The 26,321-nt window shown below is 37.3% G+C and overlaps 1 protein-coding gene across 1 annotated transcript; it reads left to right on the forward strand.

The window, feature by feature from the left end:
• Positions 1 to 222: 222 nt before the first annotated feature.
• On the forward strand, positions 223 to 21,497 carry CFAP161 (cilia and flagella associated protein 161). The gene is made up of 7 exons (XM_069097544.1): positions 223 to 1,227; positions 2,701 to 2,790; positions 6,706 to 6,938; positions 11,425 to 11,509; positions 13,694 to 13,852; positions 19,540 to 19,613; positions 20,991 to 21,497. Exons 1-7 carry the CDS (start codon positions 1,159 to 1,161, stop codon positions 21,184 to 21,186), a joined length of 906 nt encoding a protein of 301 aa, XP_068953645.1. The 5' UTR covers positions 223 to 1,158; the 3' UTR covers positions 21,187 to 21,497.
• The last annotated feature ends 4,824 nt before the right edge of the window (positions 21,498 to 26,321 follow it).

Below are 26,321 nucleotides of genomic sequence, written 5' to 3' on the forward strand. Positions count from 1 at the left end.
AGGACTGAATAAATTACCATAATTAATTAAAAAAATAAATAATTAAAAATGACCATAAACACACCAATGCAATGGAATACCTTTGTGCTATAAGGAATGATGAAAGGGGTAATTTCAGAGAAATCTTGGAAGGTTTACTTGTACGAACTCATGAAGAATAAAGTGAGCAAAACCAGGAGAACATTTTATACATTTATTCGCACACATATATACATAATATATGGTGTATATATGAAGCATATGGCATCTAGAAAATAGGGTACCTACAGTAAAATTTAAATGTCTACTTTTAAATAAGAAGGATAGCAAGCATAATAAATATTAGATATTGTCATATTCAATGCACTATGCAAACCCTTGTAAAACACATATTGCTCCTGTGGTTTCAAGTCAGAGAAATTCTGGGGGAAGGAACTGAATCTTATAAAGACTGCTACAGTTCTGTTATGAAAACAGCTCAACATTAAAAAAAAAATTTTCCTCTTTCCTCCACAAAGTGGAGCTGTACGTTCACATTTTTTTTCTTTTTGCTCTGATGACCAGATTACCCTTTAGAAGTGAACCAAAGCAATAACAACAAAACAAACAAAAAGACACAACAAAACCCAACCCAGACCTGACAAAACCCTATACCCCAAATCAATATATACCCCAGACTCAAGAAAAACCTTCCTACTTTGGCCTTTAAGACAACTCAGTTTTGTTAAGCTTAAAGCTGTAGCGTCTAACGGGATTTCAAATATTACTACCTATTCCATATTTTCCTTTCAATTTCTTAAATTTGCGTATGTTGTTACAATGCAAATAACAATCTGCAATCCTTCAATTAGCGAGCTACTGACCTCAGGGAAGGGTCTCTACTAGACTGTTCTTTGCAAAACGCAGTTCAGGAAGGTGGACAAATTCATTTCTTCCCACCCAGTAAACCTAGCTTCAGCTCGCCCCGCTGCCCCCGCTCCGCACAGGGACTGACCCCTCCTCTCCTTATCTGGCTCCACAGGAGAACAAGGACGGCTTGAGAAATGGCCGCGTCTTTTATTCATTGGTCAGCAATGCCGCTGATGCTGACCAATCCCGTGGATTCTAAGTCTCCATGGCGACGGGAAACGCTAACAGAGATGCCAGTGTAGCAGTTGTAGAAACAGTTGGAGGGTGGAGATGGCGAGAAAGAATTACCGAACCTGCGTGCGGATGGGCAACTGGAATGAAGACATCTTCCTGGAGGAGGTATCGGCTGTGGGGGTGTTTCTGCCTTCTCCCCCCGCCCTCCCCGAGCGCGTGTTTGAACTGATCTGCCGCTGAAAGCTCCCTCTTTCCCCTTCGCCACCCGCCTCCTCCTTCATCCCCTCAGTTCTCATAAACTCATCTTCTACAAACTCTATCTAGCCCCACCCCCAACCTATCTTTCCCCGCCCCAGCCCCTAGATAAAGATCTCCATTTCCCATACTGGTCTCTAGCTCCACCCTACCCCTCACTAATCCCATCCCCCCCCATCATTTAACCTCTGGTTCCCCCCCCCCCCCCCGCCACTCCCACCCCAGTCTTTCACTGATGCTCATTCCTTCCTCAGACCCTCTACGCTAATTTCCCTCACGATCTTCTGAGTTTCTCCAAAGTAGTCTTCCACTGACCGCCCCCCCCATCTTTCTTCCTATTGATCTCTAAACACATTTCTTAATGACTCCTCCTCCCCAGAACAGATCTTCATCATCATCTAGCCCCTTCACACTTAATCACCCTCTAGCTTACTCAACTCCTTCCTGCTCAGTGCATCGTCTAAAGTAAAACAACTGGAACTTGAACCCCTCTTTTCCTGGTTTTGAGGCTGGGTGACATTTATTTATACACCACCTACTATTTGTCAAGTACTACCCTAAACACTAAGCAAACTTAGAACAAAAGAGATGCTATCATTATCTCCATTTTATGGTTGAGTTAATTGATACAACCAGAGGTTAAATGACTTGCCTGGGGTCACACAGCTGGTAAGTGTCTGTGGCTAGATTTGAACTCAGGTGTTTCTGACTCTAGGTCTACTGAACCATCCAGTGCTCCACTGCACCACCAACCAGCCTCTATTTAAAAAAAAAATGATTTGGTATGAAGAACTTAAGAAATATTTGAAACTTGAAAATTATAAAATCTTATGTAAATATAATGTGATATAATTCATATCACAAAAGAAATATTTACCTTAATAGGGGCAGCTAGGTGGCACAGTGAATAGTGCACCGACCCTGGAGTCAGGAGGACCTGAGTTCAAATGTGGCCCCAGATACTTAACACATTTACTAGCCTGTGACCTTGGGCAAGTTGCTTAACCCAATTGCCCTACCCTCCCCCCTCCAAAAAAAAAAAAAAAGAAATATTCACCTTAGAAAAGTGCATCGAGCAACTGGAAGGTGGTTGAATATATTTAATTTAAACAAAATTTAAAAAATAAATTTAGAGCCTAAAGTGACTCCTGCTATTGCCCAATCTAACCATTGGTCAGTCAATAACTCAACTGACAAGTATTTATTGAGAACCTACTATATGTAGGTGCTAATTAGTAAAAATCAATCACTTTTTACTTGTTACAGTCACGGTCCAAGTAAAATTTCTAAAAACAGTCACTTTTGTAGCTGTTTTAAAGAATTGTTAAGTTCTTTAAATTGAATTTTCTTTTGCCCTTCCCTTTTTCTGTTCTATTTAACCAGGAAATGATGAAAGATTTTTTGGAAAAAAGAGATAAGGGGCAGCTCCTTATACAAAGAAATAGAATACTTATTGCAAATCTCTTAAAACAGGTAATTTTAAATTCTATTATATCTTTTTATGTTTGGAAGAAAACAAAGGTTATTTTACTTTATTGATATTGTACAACTTCATACATTTTAATTTATATTGCAATAATATTTCAGCCAGTGCTGTAATTGTTCAGAGGGAGATGCAAATAATGAATGAGGAGTTGGAGGATATAAGCTCTCAACAGTCTGAACAATGATGTGTCTGAATGAATGAGAATAAATTAATATGAAAAGAGGTGACCAAACAGATTGTACCATGTTTTCTATCAATCAATCAATTAATCTGTCAGCACACATTTAAATGTCTGCAATGTGTCAGGCAAAGCACTATGTCAGGTTTTGAGGATGCAAAGACGAAAATGAAACTCACATTCTTAAAATGTTTTTTGATTCAAGGTCTTTCTTCTTATTTATTCCTTATTTAATCTTTGTGTTCCTCATGGGATTAAAGCTTTTTAAGTATTGAATTTGAATTTATTCTTCTAACCAGTTTATTTATTACCTTGTACATTTTGGACCTTCAACCCCTTTTTATTCTCTTGTGTCTTTCTCTTATAAAGTATCACTCTCTGGGACGGCTAGGTGGTGCAGTGAATAGAGCACTGGCCCTGGAGTCAGGAGAACCTGAGTTCAAATCTAGCCTGAGACACTTAACACAAAAACTAGCCATGTGATCTTGGGCAAATCCCTTAACCCCAATTGCCCTCCAAACAAATAAAAAAAAGATTAAAGTATCACTCTCTGAGGGGAGTAATAAGGTTAGTAGCAATTGTTCTATGGTAGAAATTGCCCCGTATTCCAACTCCTGTGGTATAATTTTACTCCTCGTCCCTTCCTCCCCCATATGCTTTACTTTCCCATTTGCTATACAATCTTCTCTCTGAGTCTATAGTCTCCCACACTCTTCTAGATGTTGGGTGCCTTCATGTGCTCTGATTTCCTTTCTCCTTAGACAGGTCCATGGTGGTACAATAATCTCTCAGAGGAATTGGTCTTGTGTATGAACTCTGTAAATTAGACCCACTCTAAAGTCTTCATTTCCCAAAACAGATATAGCCTTCTCCTGGGAGTATTCTTTAAACTGGGACCCCTTATTATCATTTAGTCTATATCACCCCAATCTGATGGATGTGAGGTGGAACCTCAGAATTGTTTTATTTTGTTTTTACCTAATTATTATTAGCAATTTAGTTTTTTCATATGGCTATTGATAACTTGGATTTCTCCCTTTAAAACTGCCCATTTTTATATAGTTTGACCATTTTTCAATTGAGGAATGGTTCTTATTCTTATAAATTTGACTCAGTTCTTTTTTTTTTTTTAAGCAATTGGGGTTAAGTAACTTGCTCAAGGTTACACGGCCAGTTATTATTTCTGGGTGTGGTGCTGAGTATCTGAGCCAGGACCTGATCCAGGTCATCCCAACACTGGAGCTGGTGCTCTTACTCGCTGAGCCACCTGGCCACCCCGACTCAGTTCTATATATATGCATATATGTGTGCTAATCTATGATTTTTTCAGGTATTATTAATAAAAGGGAGGAGAGATACAAGATCATATTAGAAGGGATGGTGGGATCTAATGATGGTTTTTAAGGAAGACAAAGATTTGGGCATGTCTGTGGGTAGCAAGGAAGGAATTAGTAGGTAGGGAGAGAAAAATGGAAGAATCATAGATGTTATTAAGAGCATATGTTGGGGAGCTGGCTTTATTAAGAAGGACCACCTCTTTATGAGAGAGCAAAGAAGATGGTGAGGAATATTGTCAGAGAGATTTGAGATAAGGTGAGTATGAAATTGGTTAGGTCTTGGTGAATGGTCTTAATTTTCTCTATAAAATATGAGGTGAGGTTCTTAGCTAAGAGGATGAGGGAGTTTGTATTGTGGCACTCACGAGGAGACAAGAAAGTTTGGAAAAGCTGCTGTATTTGAGAATTGATTAGGAAAGAATTGAATTGTCTTGCTGCAGTGAATGTCCAGTTGAGATTAGATAACATAAATTGGTAGTGCATCTAGTCACTGGAATTGCTTGCTCCAGCTCTGTTCAATAGCACATGAGCAAGAGTAAAAGAGGCAGATGTTGGGAATAATCCAGGGTTGGAGCTTGGCAAAGTCTGATTGATAATAGGACAAGGGAGCAAAGGATTCAAGAAATGAAGATAGTATAAAGTTGAACTGGTTCATTAAGATTTGGGGGCAGGGGGAAAGTGTAACTAGAGCAAAGTGATAGCCTGAGAAAGAACTGAGAAGCAAAGGGTCTAGAGGTCATTATAAGAATGAAAAATAGTTTTGGAAGTGTAGTGTAAGGAAAAAGGAGAGAGAGAATAATAGATGATTATGGCCAAATGGAAGAATTTTGAAATTCTTTAACATGGAAGTGAAACAATTGTGGGTAAAGACAAGATCAAGAATGTGAATAGATTGAGGAAGTAGGAAGTTTGGGGAGATTGAGGGAATTTTAACACATATTTTGAAGTCTCTTATTATGAGGGCAAGGGGTAGGATATGTAGAGAAACTATGGGCTAAGCACTGAGTTCATTGAAAAAGGAAGGAAAATCTCCTCGGGGTCAAGAGATGGCAGTCACCAAGTTGTGAAGTGAATCATAAACTTGAAAAGAGTGATTCCTTAGAAGAGGACAACTACTGAGAGACAGCAATAGAAGGAAGCTCTGTAAGTGGCAATGGGGAACAAGGAGCATTTTGGCTTCCCAACTGGAACCAATGAGTTGGGGGGGGGGGTGGTTGATCGAAGGTACAACCAGTACGAGAAAGGATGGCCAAGGATCCAGCATTATCCATGGGTAAGCAGTTCTCTGTGAGTGGTAGACAATGAAAGGAGCATGAAAGGAAGAGATCTAAATAGAAGGAAAGTTTGTTAATTATAGAGTAATAGTTCCAGATGGTACAGTGGAAAGGGTGGGCAGATCTAGAATGGGATATCATTAGTGAGGAGAAGAGAATTAAGGTCAAGTCAAGTTTTATTAGCAAGCATTTATTAAGTACCTATTATGTACCAGGCAGTATACTAAGCTTTGGGGATACAAAGAAAGTAAAAACAAAAACAAAAATCCAAAACAAGACAAAAATACAGTCCTTGTTCTCTAGGAGTTCATAGTTTAATGGGGGAGACATCATACAAACAACTATATACAGGATAAATTGGAGATAATCTCAGAGAGATGGCACTAAGATTAAGAAGGACCAGGAAATTCCCGGGCTCAGACACTTAGCACCCACCCAGAAACACCTGGCCGTGTAACCTTGAGCAAGTTACTTAACCCCAATTGCTTAAAAAAAAAAAAAAAAGAAGGACCAGGAAAAGTGAGTAAGAATAAAGTAATTGGGGACAGAGAAGGAAATTAGTTCTTTGGTAGTCAGGGTTTCAGTATCACTGAGAAGGGAAAAGTAGGAAGAGGTAAGAGTATGCCAACCACTGACTGAAGAATTATCCTAGGCAGAATACCATTGTCTGGGGGGAGCTTTGCTGATGAAGACAGGTGATTAGAAGTTTCAAGTTCTTGTCTTGACTCAATTGCCAGCAGCTCCTTGGAGGTATTGTGTCTCAGGCCTGGCAGTATTGTTGGAAGGGAAAGGGAGGACTATGGAAGTCAGGCATACTAGGAGTATAGTGTATATATTTTAGTATTAAATGGTTTTTATTTTTGTTTTTTTGTGTGTGTGTTTTTTTTTTGTTTTTTGTTTTTTGCTTTTTGGAGGGGGAAGGCAGGGTAATTGGGGTTAAGTGACTTGCCCAAGGTCACACAACTTGTAAGTGTTAGGATTCTGAACTCAGGCCCTCCTGTCTCCAGGGCTGGTGCTCTATTCACTGCACCACCTAGCTGCCTGCAGTATAAATGTTTTTTTGATAGTGGTGGTTTGGGATCTTATTTTTCTCTCTCTCTTTTTTTAATCCAGACAAAGCTTTCTGTTACTGCAGATGGATTTATCCATTATGGAGATAATGTATTAGTTATTAATCCTGACTGTGAAGATCCTTACGGTGACCACGCTGTATTTGGCAGACTAGCATTGTCAGTGACTCCAGAAGAAATGAAAACGCACTTAAGTAATGACATAGAGGTGCCCTGTGAAGTGACTGCTATGCACGGTACTAAACCAATTGGCAGAAACACATTTATCATTTTAAGGTAGAAACACTTTATTACTTTATCTTGGAAATAAGCATCAATTTTAAATTGTATTCTAAGGATGTTCTAAAGGGTGGTGGTGGCTTTGATTAAAAATAATGGGAAATATGAACAGGTAAAACATTTTTGTTATTGAACATCATTTGGATTCTGTGTGACTTCTAACAGGTATCTTCATTTTTCAAAGGTGGATCTGATTTCTAAGCACTCTTTCCAAAATGTCATAGTTTATTGGTCAGATGGTGAACCTAGAGAATACATGGAAGAGATTCCGGGGCCCTTATTCTTGGAAAGGTATAGCTCCAGTGGCCCATTTGGAATTATTTGTCACTACAACAAATGACTATTAGGGTAAATGAAAGTAGTAGTAGAACTGAGAGGTACTTAAGAGTTGGGTGAAGAAGGTCTGGAAAACATGAAGCAATAGAAGACAAGAGCTTTTAAATATAATAGCATGATGCATATGGCAATTGAGGTAATGCCAGTGGAAGTTGGCAAATCCAAGAAATCCCTATAACCATTTACAAATGCCTTTTTTTTTTTTTACCCCATTTAGATTTAGTTTGTATACACTGGCCAAACAAGACTTCATTCTCATGTTTTACCAGTTCTTAACCTGAAGTCCATGACTTTTTTAAAAAATGTTTTGATAATTCTATTTCAACATAATTTGTTTCCTTTAAAATTTTATTGTGTTTTCTATGCGTTAAAAAACCCTGCATTGTTCTGAGAAGAGGTCCATAGGTTTTGATAGATTACCAAAAGCATCCATGACAAAAAAGTTTAAGAACCCCTGCTTTAGACCTACAAACCCCAATTCTTGTTCTGTGTGTATGAGAGGTAGGCTGCCTTGAGGATATAAAAATATTGCTTATTTGTCCCTGTGCTCTTCTGATTTTTAGAAAAACTTTGCCAGTATATAGAAGGAAGCAAGGGACATGGAGCAACTCCTCTTCAGTTGATAGATGAGAGTTCTTTCGAAGTGACCTCATTTTTAATAAAGCTATCTCTTTTTGCAGATAATATGACGATATGCTTGGAAAATCCTAAAGTTTCAACTAAAAAGCTAGTTGAAACAATAAATAATTTTAACAAAGTAGCAGGATGTAAAATAAATACAAATAAATCATCAGCATTTCTACATATCACAAACAAAACCCTGCAAGAAGAGATAGTAAGAGATACCCCATTTAAAATAATTATAGGCAGTATAAAATACCTGCATGTATACCTACCAAAACAAGCTCAGAAACATGAACATAATTATAAGATGTTTTTATGCAAATAAAGTCAGGTTTAAATATTTGAAGAAATATTAATTGTTCATGGGTGGGCAGAACTAATATAATAAAAATGACAATTCTACCTACATTAATCTGTTTATTCAATTCCATCTCAATTAAATTGCCAAAAGATTATTTCATTGAGTTAGGAAAAATAATAAAATTTATTTGGAAGAACAAAAGGTCAAGAATTTCAAAAGCATGAATAAAAAATGTAAAGGAAGGTGATTTAGTAGTATTAGATCTTAAACTATATTATAAGGCAGTAATTATAAAAACTATTTGGTACTGGCCAAGAAATAGAAAAGCAGATCAATGGAACAGATGATTATATATATAATACACAGTAGCAAATGAGTATAGTAACTTTGTGTTTGCCAAATGTAAAGATTTAAATTTGGGGCATAAGAATTCATTATCTGGTAAAAAAAAAATATGGTCAGGAAAGTTGGAAAGCAGTCTGGCAGAAATTGGGTATAGACCAATAACTTATGCCATTTACCAAGACAAGTCAAAATGGCCTAGATAAAAAGGGAGATAACACAAAGAAATTAGAACATGGGACGTGTTACTTATCAGACTTAAAGATAAGAGAAACATTTATGAATAAACAAGATATAGAGAGCATTGTGAGGTATAAAATGGGTAATTTTGATTAAATTAAAAAAAGGTTTTGTACAAATAAAACCAAATATAATCAAGATTAGAAGGAAAGCAGAACATTGGGAAAACATTTTTATAGTCTTTCAGATAAAGGTCTCATTTCTCAAATATATAGAGAACTTTGTCTAATTTATAAGAACATGAGTCATTCCCCAATTGATAAATGGTCAAAGGATATGAACAGAAAGTTTTGTGATGAAATCATAACTATATACATTCATATAAAATGTGCTAAATCACTATTGATTAGAGAAATGCAAATTAAAATAACTGTGAGATAACATCTTACACCTACCTGATTGACTAAAATGATAAAAGGGGAAAGCAACAAATGCTGGAGGGGATGTGGAAAAATTGAGACACTAATTCATTATTGGTGGAACTGTGAACTGATCTAACCATTTTGGAGAGCAATCTGGAATTATTCCCAAAGAGTTATGAAACTGTATATATACCCTTTGACCCAGCAGTCCCACTGTTAGGTTTGTTTCCCAAGATGATTATGGAAAACAGAAAAGAACTTAGATGTTTTAGTGGTGGCAAAGAACTGGAAACTGATAGAATGCTCTTTAATTGGGGAATGACTAAACAAGTTGTGGTATATAATTGTGATGGAGTACTACTATGATACAAGAAATTATAAGCTGGTTGATTTTAGAAAAAGCATGGAAAGACTTACATGAAATAATGAAAAGTGAAATGAGCAGAACCAAGAAAATGTCATACACAGTAACAGAAATATTGTCATAAGAACAACTTTACCATAGAAGAAGATAGTATGTAGTGCAATAAAAAGTGTTGGATTTGCAGTTGAGTACCTGAGTTTGAATCCCTTGTCTATTGTGTAAGCTTGGGAAAGTCACTTAAACTCTTGCAGCCTCAATTTCCTCATTTTTAAAATGGGCTAGACCAGTGGTGTCAAACTCAAAAACACAAATTAGCATTCTTTTTTTTTTGGGGGGGGGGTGTATATTTATTTATTTTGTTAAATTTTTCCTATTAATTTTTATCTGGTTTGGCAACATTTGGGAATGTTACAGGCTACAATCTGCCCACTGGCCACAAGTTGGCCTCTTCTTGATCAGATGACCTCTAAGGTCCTGTCTAAAGAAAACCACCTTCATTACAAGATATAGACAATTTTCAGGGGTGGGAGTTTATGCTTCAAATTAGATATTTTTTGAAAAGAAGAGCACAGCTTCCTGAATCTTATCATCCTTAAGAAAACAAGTTTAGGAATATTTTGGACAGGATGAGTAAAATGTTTATTTGGTTTTTTATTTTGGGTAGGAAATATGGATGTAGTTACAACAAATAAAACTATTCTATGTAGTCCATTTGCTAAATTATAGTATTTTGGTAACAACATTTATCATTCATTTCTAATTAAGGGGTTTGGTCATTTATAGATAAAACATTGACATTTTGTATTTTATATAATTATTTCAAAATACGTTTGTTTTTTCTCATGTTAGGCATGGTTAGTGTTGGGGTAAAGCCTAACCATGAAAGAGCTAAATTCAATTTAAATTTTCTATCTCCTCCCTTTCCTACCTGTTTTTTTTTGCTTTTTTTTAATAGAAGAGAGAAGAATTACTTTGATAATTTTGTCTCAGTTTCATCTAAAGATTTCAAGTGTGTATTTCTAGAAAGTCAGTGCAGATGAATATTGCTTATAAGACAAAAAAAGCTAAAGACAATTTTTCATATCTAGTTATCTCATTCAAGTAAAACTAATAGGTTTGGATTATATTGTATCACACTGAATGTAGATCATCCCTTTTCCTCAACTCTAGCTTATGTAAAACTCGAATATGGCATATAACCACATAAATAGTAAGAAAATAATCATAAACACAATGATATCAAAGAGGACAGTGATAGTAAAAAGGGAATAAATATGGTTATATGAATGGAAAGAAATTAAACATTATTTATAGGGATTTAAATAAAAAAAACTTACTTGTTTATTTCAACACATCATCTAACATTCAACACATCATCTCTCAACTGTATACCCTATAGAGCCAAGGCTGGAAGGAACTCCAGAGACCATTTAATCCAATACCTTCATTTTTTAGCTGACAAAAATGAGGCCCAGAGAAATTAAAATTAATCTTAAACATTTGTTTTTGCCAATATAAATTAATTAATATTTTAATTAGTTTAATCGTAATTAATCAATTAATATTCACTAATCTTAAATAATTTTTTTCAGTATATATTTATTTCAGTTGTTTTTCAGTCATGTTTGATTTTTTCTGACTCCATTTGGGGTTTACTTGGAAAAGATATGGGAGTGGTTTACCATTTCCTTCTGGAGTTCATTTTACAGATGAGTAAATCGAAGCGAACTGGGTGACTTGCTTAGGGTCACATAGTTAGGAAGTGCATTTTTGCAATTCAAAGAGGTCTCATTTTAAGGGCAGCCTATATTCAGGGGTGTCCTAGGTTACAATTCACGTGGTATATTAAGGATAATTAAAGATGGATATGGACATAAGAACAAAAGTTAATATTTTGTTGCCTTTTTTTGATAGCTTAGATGGAAATGCACTGGGTGAACCTATGAGATATGGGCAGAATTTTGGTCTTGCAACAACAGCTGGCTTTGATAATAAGATGGTATGTAATCAGAATGTATATATATATGTGTGTGTGTGTATATATATATATATATATATATACACATATATATATGTGTGTGTGTGTGTGTGTGTGTGTGTGTGTGTATAATTTTTTTTTAAGCAATTGGGGTTAAGTAATTTGCCCAACAGCCAGTTATTTTTGTGTGGGTATTAAGTATCTGAGGCTGGAACCCATCCCAGGTCTTCCCGACTTTAGGGCATGCACTCTTACCCACTGCACCACCTAGCTGCCCCTATTGGAATGTATATTTAAGTTTGTGCTGTTAGTACCCAAGGCCCTATACAAATTCAAGAGACCTAGAGAAAGACCTGAAGTATGTTGAGAGGATTTACAAGAGAATATTGGTGATAGTTTCATGAGATAGATGGTGTGGATTTTTTCTAGCTGTTCATTTAGAAGTAATGCCCCCCTTGATAAAATCATGGACTTAGTGAGGGGGTGTAAATACTGATACAGAATCAGTATTTTAGGATGGACTAAAAAACAGAAAACCAAACAGAGAATCAAGAGTTCTATTAGTGGCTTCAACACATTTTGACACTAGCTTAGGAACATTTTATTCATTTTTCTCTTCTAGCTTTGTAGGATACAATAATGCACGCTTAAAACTATGTTGTAAAAAGATTTATTTAGAGAGGCAGTGTGGCATAATGGAAAGAACACTGCATGTGGAGTCATAAGACTTGAGTTTGAGTCCCAGCCTTGTCAAATTACAAATTGTGTGACTGTGGGCAAATCACCTAGACTCTCTGAACCTGTTTCTTCATCTTTAAAATGGGTGGCAATAATGGCATTATCAAAGGGCTGTTGTGGGGGAAAAGTTTGTAAAGTGTAAAACATTAAAAAATTCCAGTTCTTTTATTTGACTCCTGTGGAGCAGGGAAGGGGCCAGCTTGTCTGTGGAAGACATACCTATGTGAGTTGTGCCTTCCCAACCTCTACTGGTTTGGAGAACTGGGTCAATTGTTTTTTGAAAGCCAGTGTTTGAAACAGGTTTGGCTGAGGGTTAGGGCAAAGCTGTTATTGCTAATCAAGGAGGGTAATTAAATCAACTTCCCCATAATCAACAAGGACTCATGGACTGGCATCTTGCCAACAGGCTTCCTGACCACCCTGGCCCACCCAGGTTCAGAGCTTCTGCCCTTTCTGTGTGTGTGTGTGTGTGTGTGTGTGTGTGTGTATGTTACTCCCTAGAAACCTATAAGTTCCTTGAGGACAGGCATTGTGTCTTTATTTTTTTTTAAAGTTCCTTGAGGGCAGGCATTGTGTCTTTTTTTTTTAATCTTTGCATTCCCAGAATTCAGCAGAATGCCTTACACATATGCAGTAAGCATAAAAGTCTATTCAACTGAATGAATTGAATCAAGTAGATTTGATTAAGATCCACATTTCCTGACACAGAAAGCTGTCATGGTATGACTCTAATGTGATTTTATCTTCCTGAGCAATTGGTAGTGTCCATTCTATGGGTAGACTTACCCTAGGTGTGCTATCTGCCATGTTGAAACGTTACATCTACATCACCAGGGTTGAGGTCTTTGATGGAAGTAATTAATCCCTCTTGTTCCTAGTCAAATAGAACTAGACTGATGCTCAGCATCATGTATTTGGATGTATTGGGGAGTGATGGTGACAGGAATAACAACCAGATAATGACTGGAATTACTTATTAGATGAAGTGAGAAAGTTGTAAGTACAGAAGATATGAATTTCTTTAACAGTACTTTGAAGGTAGTATTGTATATTGAAAAAAAACACACGGGTAGAGTCAGAGGGTATGGGTTCAAATACTGTATCTGACACTTCCTATCTATGTGACCTTGGGTGAGTCACTTAGCTTTTCAAATCTTCATTTTTTTCATCTGTAATATGAAGGATTTGGGCTAGATGGCCTCTGAGGTCCCTTCCAGTGCTGGAAGCAATGATACCATGAAGCATAGCTCCAAACGATGCAGCATAGCTGCCTGTTCAGAAATGCTGGAGGCAGATAGATTGGCTAGAGATGTATTATTCATTTATTCAACAACATTTATTGTAAGCCTGATGTGTTTGCAATACTACAAGGAATGACAGAAGTAACATGTATTTCCTTCAAAGAACTTACAGTCTAGAATCATTATACCTTGACTTTCACTCTGTTTTCTCCCTGTTCTTTTTCAGTTATATTTAGGAAGTGACCATAAGACAATGATGAAGGCAGCAAAGAAGTCTTGGCTTCAGGACGTTTATCTAACAGATGAGTTCACCTATTTGACTTGTTGGCAAGCTACTTATATTGATCCTGAACTGCGCCTTGAATATGAAGGCCTTCCAGTTCCTGTAAGAATAATTTTCCCCTGAGGAGGGTGGTGGTAGTGATATGGAACTGTGATTTCCCAGGATCAAAAAATTTGAGAGTTAGAACCTTGGCAACTATCTAGTCTAGTTCATACATAAATAGAATCCCCACCACAATCTCCTGGAATGGTGGTTGTCCCACCCCCACTTGAAGACCTCCAATCAGAGCAAAACTACCATCTCCTGAGATTTCACATTCCACTTAGGGGCATCTCTAACTGTTAGGAAGATTTTTTCCCCTGATGACAAGCTTAAATTTGCTTCTTTCAGTTTCAACCTATGGCTCTTGGTTCTGTCTCTAGAGTCAAACAGACTATCTAATCCATCTTTCACATATCAGCTTTTTAAAAACTTGAAGAGAGTTATTATGCCCTTGCAGAGTTTTTTCATCTTTGGATTATATATGCCCAGTTCCTTCAACTGAACTTTTATATCACGGATTCAAGGCCATTCACTATCCTGGCTGCCATTTTCTGTACCTTCTCCAGCCTTCTTAAATTGTGGTTCCCCCAAACTGAACACAATGCTCCACATAAGATCTGATGAGGGCAGAGGACAATGGAACCATCACCACCTAATTTCTGGAACTTTTGCCCCTTTTAATATAGCTTGGGCTTATAGCAGCTTTTTTGACTATCACCTCACACTGTTGACCCATATTGAGTTTACAGCCCACTAAAGCTGCCAGATCTTTCACAGAACAATTGCTGTCTAACCATGCTTTCCTCAAATTGTACCTGAGATGGGAATTTTTTTTGTACCCGTGTTCAAGCCTTTATATTTTTACCCCTATTGAGATTCATTTTAGTAGATTCACCCCAGTGCTCCTAATCACATTTATCACCCAGATGTCTTCTACCTCTATTGCCTTCTTTATTCCTCTCATATGAACAGATGGCTTTAGTATTGGCCGAGTCAAAACCCTCTAACTGCATAAGCTATCCCATCTATTTTATCCCATATCTTCCTGCAGCCTGAAAGGGTATAAACATTTTTTGTCAATTTATTTGCATAATTCTAAATTGCTTTCCAAAATGGTTGTACCATTTCACAGCTCTACCAACAATGTCTTAGTGTGTCTATATCCTTCCACTACTCCTCCGACATTGACTATTGTCATTTTGGGGGTGAATTTTATCAATTTGCAGAGTGTGAGGTAAAGCCTCAGGGTTGTTTTGATTTGTATTTCTTTTATTATTAGTGATTTGCAACATTATTTTATGTGGTTGGGTATACTTGGAAATACTTCTTTTGAGAACTGTTTGTACATATATTTTGACCACTTATCTTTTGGGAATGGCTATTAGTCTTATGTGTATTTATTAGTTGTTTATATATCTTAGATAACAAACCCTTATTAGAGAATCTTGATAGAAAATATTTTCTCCCATTCAACCACTTCCCTTCTTATAATAAGTACATTAATTTTGTTTGTGCAGAGCTTTTTCAGTTTCATGTAATCAAAGTTATCTCTTTCATTTTCTGTAATTGCCTTTATTTCTTGTTGGGTTAAGAATATATCTCCTAGGTGTACCTGTAGGAGGCATATGATGGGCTTCTCTAATTTTTAAATAGCACGATCTTTAATATTGAGGTTGCATATCCATTTAGAATGTATTGTGGAAGGTGGTGTACGGTGTTTGTCTAGTTTCTGTCAGATGGCTTTCTGGTTTTCCCAGAAGTTTTTGTCAAAATAAACTCATAAATGAAATAGCATAACTACATAATGATAATAAAACCCAAGAAGTAATAATAGAGACATTCCATTGCACAAAAATCTCTTTATATCTTAGAGGGCAGAGACCGTTTTTGCCTTTCTTTGTATCCTCAATTTAGCTTGTTTAGCACATAATAGGTGCTTAATAAATGATTGTGGGCTGAGTGCCAGGGGTATAAAGAAAGGCAGAAAGATCCCTTGGCTCTCAGAGCTCAGTGTTCTCATTGTCTTTGTACTTGTTTTAGTTATTAACTTTGTGTTAGTCATTTTTTTGTGCTGGTATTTCCATTGTAAAGTTGATTCATTATCCTCTATAATGAAAACACGAATAAGAATTGATTTGGGAAACTCTGGGTCTAAAACTCCCTCAATCAATGCATGTTGTGAACCTCTCTGTTACACGTCCTCACAGAGAGCTGTCTCAGGTGCTGAGAGGCTGAGCAGCTTGCCCTGGGTTCCATGGTGAGCACCCAAAAGGGCAGGTCTTGAACCCTGCTCACAGAATTGTAAATTTAGAGTTGGAGGGAGATGGGGCCTTAGAGGTCACAGTCTGGCTCCCTCATTTTACAGATGAGTCAAGCCTAAGTAGCTCAGAGCCTTGCACAAGTTTACACAGGTAGCAAGTAGCAGAGTTGAGGTTTGAACTCAGGTCCTCCTGCTAGAGTTGATGCTCATTCCACCCCAACCATGGTCTTCTTGACTTGATCCATTATGTCATCCTGTCTCGTACAGATGTTGTCATTGTGTTAATGTAGGAGCCACATAATGCTGGTAGTTTGTTTTGAGTTTATATATATATATATATATACATATACATATATAAAACTTTCAGATATTTTATCACATGAAATAATGTGATCCATCTTCCCTTTTCCTCTCCTCAACCTCAGGCATGCATGCCCATGCACGCGCACACACACACACACACACACACACACACACACACACACACACATCTTGTCTTGGGCAATTTGTGAAAATGAAACTTACTTTTTCTAATTCTGTGCACCAAGCCTGATCTTTAATGTTGTGTCCTGACTGATCTTTGTGCTTTGCATGAATCCAGTCAGAAACAAATTCTGACCTGTTTAAGTTCTGCTGTTGGAATCTTTTAGTCACAAAGTCATAGAACTTTCAGGGAGGAAGTGGCTTAGAGATCACCTAGCCCAATTGGTTTAATTTAGCTTTTCTAATATTAAGGTTCATTTTGGTTGGGACCTATATATTGTTCATTTTCTATAATGGGAGGAATCTCTCATGCCTATAACTTAGTATTGAAGAAAAAGATAGCAATACTATACTCTGTGTTTTAGGTACAGGTATGTCAGAAAATTTTTTTTATTAATTTATCATTATTCTAAATCCAAGCCATATCTTAGAGAGAGAAATATCCAAACTAGCATAGTCTTCCTCCTTTCCTTCTCTCCCTAATCCTCCCTCATGCCCTTAGACATCTCTCAGCCCCAAGACACTTTGAAGTGACATTTGTAAGAATCTTGAAAGAAGGAAATAGCAGTATGTTAGAATACAGTTTTGGGTTAATATTCCAGAACATTAGTCACTACTCAGTTCATTCCAAGACCTTTCTCCACAAGGTCTGGAAGGAAGGTCCTCCTCCCTGCATTCAGTATCATAATCCTTTCTGAATAACAGAAAGGCACTTTCTTTGGCTGGGTCACTGGCCAATTGCTTCTGGGGAAGAGGAAGACAGGAATACTCTGTGCTTAGGAGTTTTGTTGTCATCCATAGTGTATTTCTTTGGACTTTAGTGTTTTTTTTTTCCACCCACTTTCCTAAAAGGAAGAATCTAGAAAGAGTCTTAGGTTGGAGAACATATTAATTTTTTAACATTTTCAGTTGAGCTAAAAGGGAAGTTTTTAATATGCTTCCACAATAGGTAAGCCTTGGGGAGTGGCCTGAAGTTCAGAGACATTATGTGTCTTATGACATCTGTGGTCAGACCTCAAGTGGCAGAGCAGGGATTTAAACTCAGGTCTCCCTTACTCCAAATCCATCACTCTATCAAGCGAAGTCAAATCAACAAGCATTTATTAAGTGCCTACTGTGTACCAGGTACTATGCTAAGTTTCTGGGGATACAAAGAAGCGTAAAGAACAGTTCCTACTTTCAAGGAGGTCAGTGTAGTGGGAGAGGCAAGATGCGAACAATCACATTCAAATAAGTTGTAGAAGGAAGAAACTGGAGATGATCTTAGAGGGTAGGCATCAGCATTCATTAAAGGAGTTTAGGAAAGGCTTTTGGTAGAAGGTGACAATTTAGCTGGGACCTGAAAGAAGTCAGGGTAGCCAGGAGCCAGGAGGGAGAGAATTCCAGGTATGGGGTCAGACAGTGAAAATGCACAGGGGATGGAGTGTCTTATGTAAGAAGTAGCAAGGAGGCCAGCGTCATTGAATCACAGAATACATGGAAGGCCTAAGAAGGTCTAAGAAGCCTGGAAAGGTAGGAGAGGGCCAGGTAATGAAGGCCTTTAAAAGACAGACGATGTTATATTTGATCTTAGAGTTGGTAGGAAGGCATTGCAATTTACTAAATGGGAAGGTGACAAGGTCAGATCTGTACTTTAGTAAGAACACTTTGACAGCTGGGAGGATGGACTGGAGTGAGGGAGGATTTGAACATTAATGAGTTGACCATTGTAATAGTCCAGGCATAGATGTTAAGGGTCTGCACCAGAGTGGTGGCAGTGTCAGAGGAGAAAAGGGGATATAGGTGAGATGTTGCAAAGAGAATCCACGGGACTAATAAAAAAGGTGTGGGGGGGACAATGAGAGGGAGAGTGAAGGGTAAAGGCCAACACCGAGGTTGTTATTCTGGGTAACTGGGGGGATGGTGATGTCTTCAGTAGTAATGGGGCAGTTAAGAGAGAGGAGGGTTTTGTGGAAAAGATAATGAGTTCAGTTTTGGACATGTTGATTTTAAGTTTAAATGTCTGAAGGACATTTGGTTTGAAATGTCCAATATGTAGTTGGAGATGCCAGACAGGGAGGTCAGGAGAGAGGTTAGGGACAGAGAAATAAATCTTCAAATCATCTGAATAGAGAAGATTAAATTCAGGGGGGCTGATGAGAAAACCAAGTGAATAACACAGAAGGATATCCACTGTAGACATCTACAAGGCCACAGTTAGTGAGCTTGACCTAAATCCAACAAAGATAATGAGAAAGAGGAGTCAGACTGAAGGAGAACCAGGAGAGAACAGTGAGCCAAAAACCTAGAGAGAAGAGAGCATCAAGGAGAAGAGGGTGATCAACAGTGTCCAAGGCTACAAAGAGGTCAAGAAGAATGAAGATTGAGAAGAGGCCATTGGATTTGACACTTAGAACATTTGGTAACTAGGATGAAGGAATTTCCATTGAATGATGAGGCCAGAAGCCAAACTTCAGAGAGTTTAGGAGAGAGTGAGGGGGGAGGAATTTGAGGCAACAATTGTGCAATTGTGCCTTCTCAAGATGTTTAACCAAAAGAGAGAGGAGAGATATAGAATGATAGTGGAGATAAATGGATCAAGTGATGTTTTTTTGAGGATAGGGAAGACATAGGTATGTTTGTTGGCAGTAGGGAAGCAGCCAGAAATTGATTGAAGATAAGTGAAAAAGTAGGGATAAAAAGAGAGGGCAATATGCTGGACAAGATGGGGTGGAATAAGCTCTTTTGTGAATATAGACACTATGCTGCTTTCTTTCCTATTGCCTAGAATTACCTGAAAGTGAAAAAGAAATACTGGTTCCTCAAGTATCATAATAAAACTTTAATGTCCTTTTGCACATAGAAATGTTTATGTGATATTTGCAACCTATCACAATTAATATTGTTTGAATTATGATGGTCTCATTTATATAGTTAATTAACAATAGTAAATGTCATACAGGGGCCTGATTTGCCAAGGGTTCTTAAATTAGTACTTAAATAACATTTTATTTCATTTTTCTAGGCAAATACCAAGATTGTTATCAAGCACTGCCATACAAACCAAGCACTAGCAGCTAACAGGAAATATTCTCTAAGGTACTCCTGATGCTGAAAAATGAGTAACAAACAAAAGTAGACTATAAGCTCCTTGAAGCCAGTAATACTTCTGTTTTTGTGATTCCAGTATACCTAGCCTTATGCCTGGCACATAGCAACCGATTAATGTTTGTTGCAGGGTGGCTAGGTGGTGCAGTGAATAGAGCACTGGACCTGGAGTTGGGAGAACCTGAGTTCAAATCCGACCTCAGACACGTTAACACTTATTAGCTATATGATCTTGGGCAAGTCACTTAACCCCAATTGCTTTGCATTCCCCTCTCCAAAAAGCAAAAAAAAATTTGTTGAATTAAATGCATGTATACCTCACCTAACACTGTCAATTAATTCAAGGAAAACCTAGTATTAGGGGAAATGACTTAACAAAGGAAAAGTTAGTATCCCAGAAAGATTTTTAGGAGTTGACTGGACCGAATGATGATCAAGCAGATTTTGACAGTTTCATGGTGGGGTTTGAATATAATGTCCTAATGATACTATTGCAAAACAATGTTGGTCAGGGTCATTTAGGAGTATGCTCATAGTGTATGAATGGGATATGATTAAAAAGTTCATAAATGGTGGGATATCATTGCATAAGATTTCAATGAAATGAAAATTTTTTGCCACTCATAGGTTATTCCCTGAGATCTGAACAATCCATCCAATTTTTTTTCTTGGTATTGAAATGGTTATTTTAAACCTACCTGAGACTCTAGGACCTCACAAAACTTTTTACTAAAGGGTTTCTATAGTATGTTATAGAAATCTATATGTATATTGATACATATATCTATATTACTTATATAATGCAAATCAATTCAGAGTTGAATTGTTTTTTAGTTAATAGCTCAAATTTCAAATATGTATATTTTGGTCTGGGCCTGTGATTTCATCAAGGTCTTGAGTTTATAATCTTTGAGAGTTACTTGGGGGCATTAAGAAGATTTAAATAACTTGTCCATGGTCCCACAGCCTAGTATGCCTCAGAGACAGAACTTCTAAGCTCCAAGGCTGGCCCTCTAAGTACTAGGCTGTACTATCTTTCAAATTTATAATAGTAACCCACATTGATGTAGTGCTTTACTGCTCCCAAAGCATTTTACATACATTTTCTGATTTGATCTTCACAACTGTCCTATGTTTATGAGGTAGGTAGTATAAGTAATAATATATCCATTTTAAAGATGAGAAGGTGGAGGTTCAAATAAGTAAAATGACTTGTCCAAGGCAGTAAGTGGTAGAGTGGGCACTTACCACTTCAACTCTATCCATGGCACCTTACTGTTATATATAAACATTCCTTTTGACTTACTATTAAATGTTCAAGTTTATTTCTTGTTTGGCTAAGTAGTCCTCTTGATTTTCTTTCCTCAGAACATATTTTGGAAAAGAATGTGAGGTTGCTTGTCATACACACTTAGATGCTCACAGATCTGAAAAACCATTGAACTACTGGATTTTATGTACTGGGAATCCAAGTGACCATTCATCTATTTTGTTGGACAGACAAGCGCTTTCATCACAGAAGAGCATTCCAGAAGACCAAGTAGTGAGCAAAGATGCACCATGATCTCTTGGACAAAAACTCTCTCTGGCCTATGCTTTAAAAAAATAGAATTGTAATTTTTAATGAAATGAATTACTCTTCTTGCTTTATGGAAATAGATTTTTTAAAATGAGCTATTAAAAACACTTTGAAAGGTGTGTGGAATGATATGGGCTTTTACTACCTTTATAATGTCAGACTTGTTGATAAGGATTGATGACCATAGTTTCATTCTTCTTTGAATGGATTCTTTGTAGAGTGTTAGTTCCTAGTAGATAGGAACCATGACCTTTTCAGTTAATTGTGATCTGTGCTGTATACATCTAGATATTTAATAAATATTTGAAGATGACCAAATGGTTATTCTTGACTAATAATGGGAATCAGAAATGTCACCAAAATCTCAAGATTTAATTTTGCCTGGTAAGACTGTATATGACAACTTCTTTCAAAATATCTCCTCCACTGCCCTTTAAGGATATATCAACATAATAGAAACTGCTGCAGCTGAACTTCTGGGAGGGGAAAGGACACCAACTTTATTTTTCTTTTCAGATATCTACTGTACAACTGAAACATTGGTGAGGTGCTTAGGAATTTCTGTTGCTTGCCTTGATGTAACGTGCCCAAAAGATTTATTTGCACATTCCCTAAGAGCCTTAAGCACCATTATAGAGAGTAACTTCTTTGAGACTTTGTAAGGTGCAAAAATCTTGCCATCATTCCCTTCTACCATATTCTTTGCCATTGTACATAATTGTCATGTGAGAGAAACCCATCCATCCATTCATCCATATACCACCCATGTGGAGTTAGTGGATTTCCAAAGATCATGAGTCATTTAACCCAGAGCTGCTGACCAAATTTGTTTTCATAAGATGAGTGGGGCAGATTCTTGCCATTGTATCCTTGTTGCATGTCTTGTGTTAGGGAAAAGTAAACCTCCTGTAGTTAACTATTCAATGATTTGTGAGTCTCTTGCTTTAGTCCACTTTAGAAACTGAATTAAGAAAATGCAAATGGGTTTGCAGGTGAGTGTTGACCAGTCTCTTAATACCCAAGTTCATTCTCCCTCACTCTTCCCATCAGTTTTGTAAGTTCTTCCTCCACTACATCTCTCACACAACCACCACTGATTCAGGGACTCCTTGTTGTTGCCTATTACAACAACTTCTTAATTAGACTCCTGGCTTCCAGGTTCTGGCTCCCCCTTCTCCAATTCTTTCACAGAGAACATTTCTAAACTGATTTTAACATTTCTAATGTAAATGAATTTAATAACACTTCTAAACTGATTTCTAACAGATCTGATTGTTGCCTTTATGCCTAAAAACTTTCAATAATTCTCTATTATTCTAGAGTAAAAATACAAGCCCCTCAGTTTGTAATTTAAATCTTTCACAGCCTGATTCCAATCAGACTACCCTTTTCCATATATTTCACTATGCCCCTTATAATCTCAGTTCCAGTCAAACTGACCTCTTTGTTGTTCCTGTATTCCATCTCCTACCTCTAGACCCAATGGCAGTTTTGAAAGATCCAGGTACAATTTTTTTTTTGCTTCTCTGATTTCCTGTCTCCAGATAATTTTTGATTTTCCTATCTAATATCATCTAGCCTGCTATCACCAACAGCTGTTATGAGTACTGAGCTCACAAAGCTCAAAGGTCAGAAGAATTTATTTGAAAGTCGGTGGCAAACAAACTGAAACATGCTAGTTCCATAAAAATAATACCTGTCAGTGAACAAACTCTTCCCCAGAGTCCAGTACAACCTCAGCACTTACTTGGTAGGTCTCCCATTGCAACTGTCCCATGTGGCTTCTCAATGTAAGCTGCTGCTGATAAGCCTGATGTGGGGGATCCATCTTGGCTCCTCTCAGAACCACTGTAGCATCATTTTCTTGATGATCTTCATAACTGTCATTCTAGTATAGTCATCCCTAAATGCAATGTTCATTCTAAAAAAGGTAGGATGGAAGGATGAGGGTAATGTTCCCAGAATTCCTTCATCTCTGCCAGAATTCCTTTATCTCTGGGATAAGGAACATCTCTCACACCCATTCTGACTAGCTCAGATGCAGTATCAGAACTCATCCCCAAGTTTCTCTCATGTACTATACCAGCCTCAGCCTCTCCTGATTTTCCTCTCAGCATTCTCTTTCCCCACAATGTGACTCTTTCCTGCTCCTTTGCTCCCAGCCTCTTTTGATGGATCTCACACATGATACTGTATAGCTTCTCACTGCACTAGAGAGGAGGCAGCGGAAGTGTGGAGGAGGGGGCCAAAATTAATTTAATCCTCCCACCCAAATTCCAAAATCCTGCTTAGTTTTAAAGTCACCTTGAAAAAAACTTGGAATTTTCCCATTGCCTAATTTGATCTTGTAGTTCTCTAAAACAACCACAAGATGTCAATATGTAAAATTTAAAATATGTTAATCCTAAAAATGAATTCAATTAGAATCAGACCTTTCTTTCTTTTTTAAAGCCAGTTACATCTAAAAACAATTTTTAACATTCATTTTTAAAACTTTGAGTTCCAAACTCCCCTCCTCCCTTACCCCTCCTTACTGAGAGGGCAAGCAATTTGATATAGGCTATTGTAATGTTAATGGGATATAAGATCTTCCCCACCCCTTAATAGGCCTCGGGTGGAGCCCATTAAGAGAAACTTGCTTAGGGGAGGCTTGCTCTTAGGAAGGCTTTCACACCTTTTGCTAATTTCTAATTAGGCACTGAGTCAGGAGTGTTGTGATACCTTCTGGCTCTGAGAAGTGCATATATACTCTGAATTGGTATTTTGCTTTGGGGGTTCACTTATGAGAAGGATCTTGTGATTCCCTGGTTGAGATTCTGAGCAGCTGTATGTTCAGAGCTCCCTGACTGCTCAGATATAAGGGCTCTCTCAATCCAGGTATGTATATAAAATGTATAGTTGATTTAGCCAGTCAGAGCCCTGTCTGTTGGTCTTTATTTCTCTGCTTATATTTTCTCTGTTTGTATTTTCTCTGAAGTTCAGGGTGCTGACTTTTCCCCTGAACTCATGATGTAATTAAAAAAGATTGTTGACCTTTTACAGGGGAAATAGGAATACAAAGGAAACAGCTATCTTTCCTAGCAAAGCAGACTTGAGAACCTGTGCTAGCAGCCATCCTGGGTATGCCAGTGTTGTTGCCGATACAGTTATAGATGTGATGTCATGCAAAACATATTCATAATAGTCATGTTGTGAAAGAAAACATAGACAAGGAAAAAACTCAAGAAAAATAAAGAAAAGGGTGCTTCAATTTGTATTCCAACACTGTTAGTTTGTTCTCTGGGAATGGATAGCATTTTTCATTATAAGTCCTTCAGAGTTGTCTTGGATTGTTGTAATGCTGAGAACAGCTAAGTCATTCACAACTGATCATCCTATAATATTGCTGTTACTTTGTACACAGTACATTTTACTTTGCATCAGCCCATACAACCCTTTCCAGGTTTTTCTGAGAGCATCCTGCTCATCATTTCTTATAACACAATAGCATTCCATCATAATCACATACCATAACTTGTTCAACCATTCCCCAATTGATGGGCATTTCCTCAACTTTTAATTCTTTTTTTTTTTCCTTTTGGAGGGTAATTGGTGTTAAGTAACTTGCCCAAGGTTACACTGCTACTGTGTGTGTGTGTGTGTGTGAAGTGTCTGAAGCCAGAACTGAACTTGGGTCCTCCTGATTCTGGGGCCTGCACTTTATTTACTGAGCCACCTAGCCGCCCCTTCAAATTTAATTCTTAACCCTCAGAAAAGAGCTGCTATATTTTTGTACATATAGGTCCTTTTTTCTTTTAATCTCTTTTGGGAGAAAGACCTAGTAGTGTTATTGCTAGGTTGAAGCATATTCCTGGTTTTATAGCTCCTTGGGTGTAGTTCCTAATTGCTCTACAGAATGGTTGAATCAGTTCACAGCTTCACCAACAATGCATTAATGTCTCATTTTTCCCATGTTCCCTCCAACCTTTGTCATTTACCTTTTCTGTACTATTAGCCAATCTAATAGGTATGAGGTAGTACCTCAGAATCGTTTTAATTTACATTTCTCCAATCAATAGTGAGAGTATTTTTCAATATGGTATAGATTTTGATTACTTCACCTGAAAACTGATCATATCTTTTGACCATTTATCAGTTGGGGAATGGCTCTTATTTTTATAAATTTGACTCAGTTCTCTATATGTTTAAGAAATGACACATCTTTTTTTTTTTTTTTTGCCTTTTTGGAGGGCAATTGAGGCTAAGTAACTTGCCCAAGGTAACACAGGCCAGGGCTTTACTCACTGCGCCACCTAGCCCCCACAATGATACCTTTTTCGGAGTATTTTTTTCACACAGTTACTATTGCTAACTCTATTTCCCTCTATCCTATTCCTTTCATCCGTTTATTCTATACTCTCTCTCTTCTTTCACCCTGTCCCTTCTCAAAAGTGTTTTGCTTCTCTTACTTAATTTATATTAGATTATCTCTCCCCCAATCTGCTGTCCCTTCTATAACCCCTTCCCTTATCCCTTTCTCCTCCTACTTTCCTTTAGTATAAGTAGGTTAGATTTCTATACCCAGTTGAGTGTGTATGTAATTCCCTATTTGAATCAATTCTGATGAGAGTAAGGTTCACTCACTTCCCTCTCACCTCACCGTTCTTCTCCTCCAATGTAAAAAGTTTGTCTTCTTTTATGTGAGATAATTTACCCCATTTTACCTCTCTCTTTTTCTTTCTCCTAGTACTAGTTCTTCTCTCACCCCTTAACTTTATTTAAAAAAAAATATCCCTTCATATAGAATCAGACCTTTTGAACAAGGAAGAACTTTAAAGAAGACCTAATTCAATTGTTTCATTTTATAAATTTATAAATGAGTATTCATTTTATAAAAGAGTAAACTGAGACCAAAGGAAATCTCAGATAAGCTGGTGCAAACAAGTACTTAGCACCTTGTTTCAGTTGAGCCTTGACCATGATTATATCAAATCTTTGTTAAGAAATAGAATTTGTGAAACCACAGTGGGAGGAACTTGCTGATGTAACAGAAAGGGGTAGAAGAAGGAGGGGCTAATGACCATATAAAAGTAGAAGCACAGTGTGGGATAGAGCAGAACTGGTAGGAAACATGGTTGTGG

This window comes from Petaurus breviceps, unplaced genomic scaffold, assembly GCF_028583685.1.
Source record: "Petaurus breviceps papuanus isolate PSGF00001 unplaced genomic scaffold, PetGlider_PUasm1.0 37, whole genome shotgun sequence".
Taxonomy (NCBI): Eukaryota; Metazoa; Chordata; class Mammalia; order Diprotodontia; family Petauridae; genus Petaurus; species Petaurus breviceps.

What these genes read in the sequence shown, in the direction of transcription:
- CFAP161 (XM_069097544.1), top strand. Translation starts at nt 1,159, where the DNA reads ATGGCGAGAAAGAATTACCGAACCTGCGTGCGGATGGGCAACTGGAAT. An exon ending in AACACATTTATCATTTTAAG is followed by an intron (nt 6,939 to 11,424) that starts GTAGAAACACTT and finishes TTTTTTTGATAG; the next exon opens with CTTAGATGGAAATGCACTGG. An exon ending in AACAGGAAATATTCTCTAAG is followed by an intron (nt 19,614 to 20,990) that starts GTACTCCTGATG and finishes TTCTTTCCTCAG; the next exon opens with AACATATTTTGGAAAAGAAT.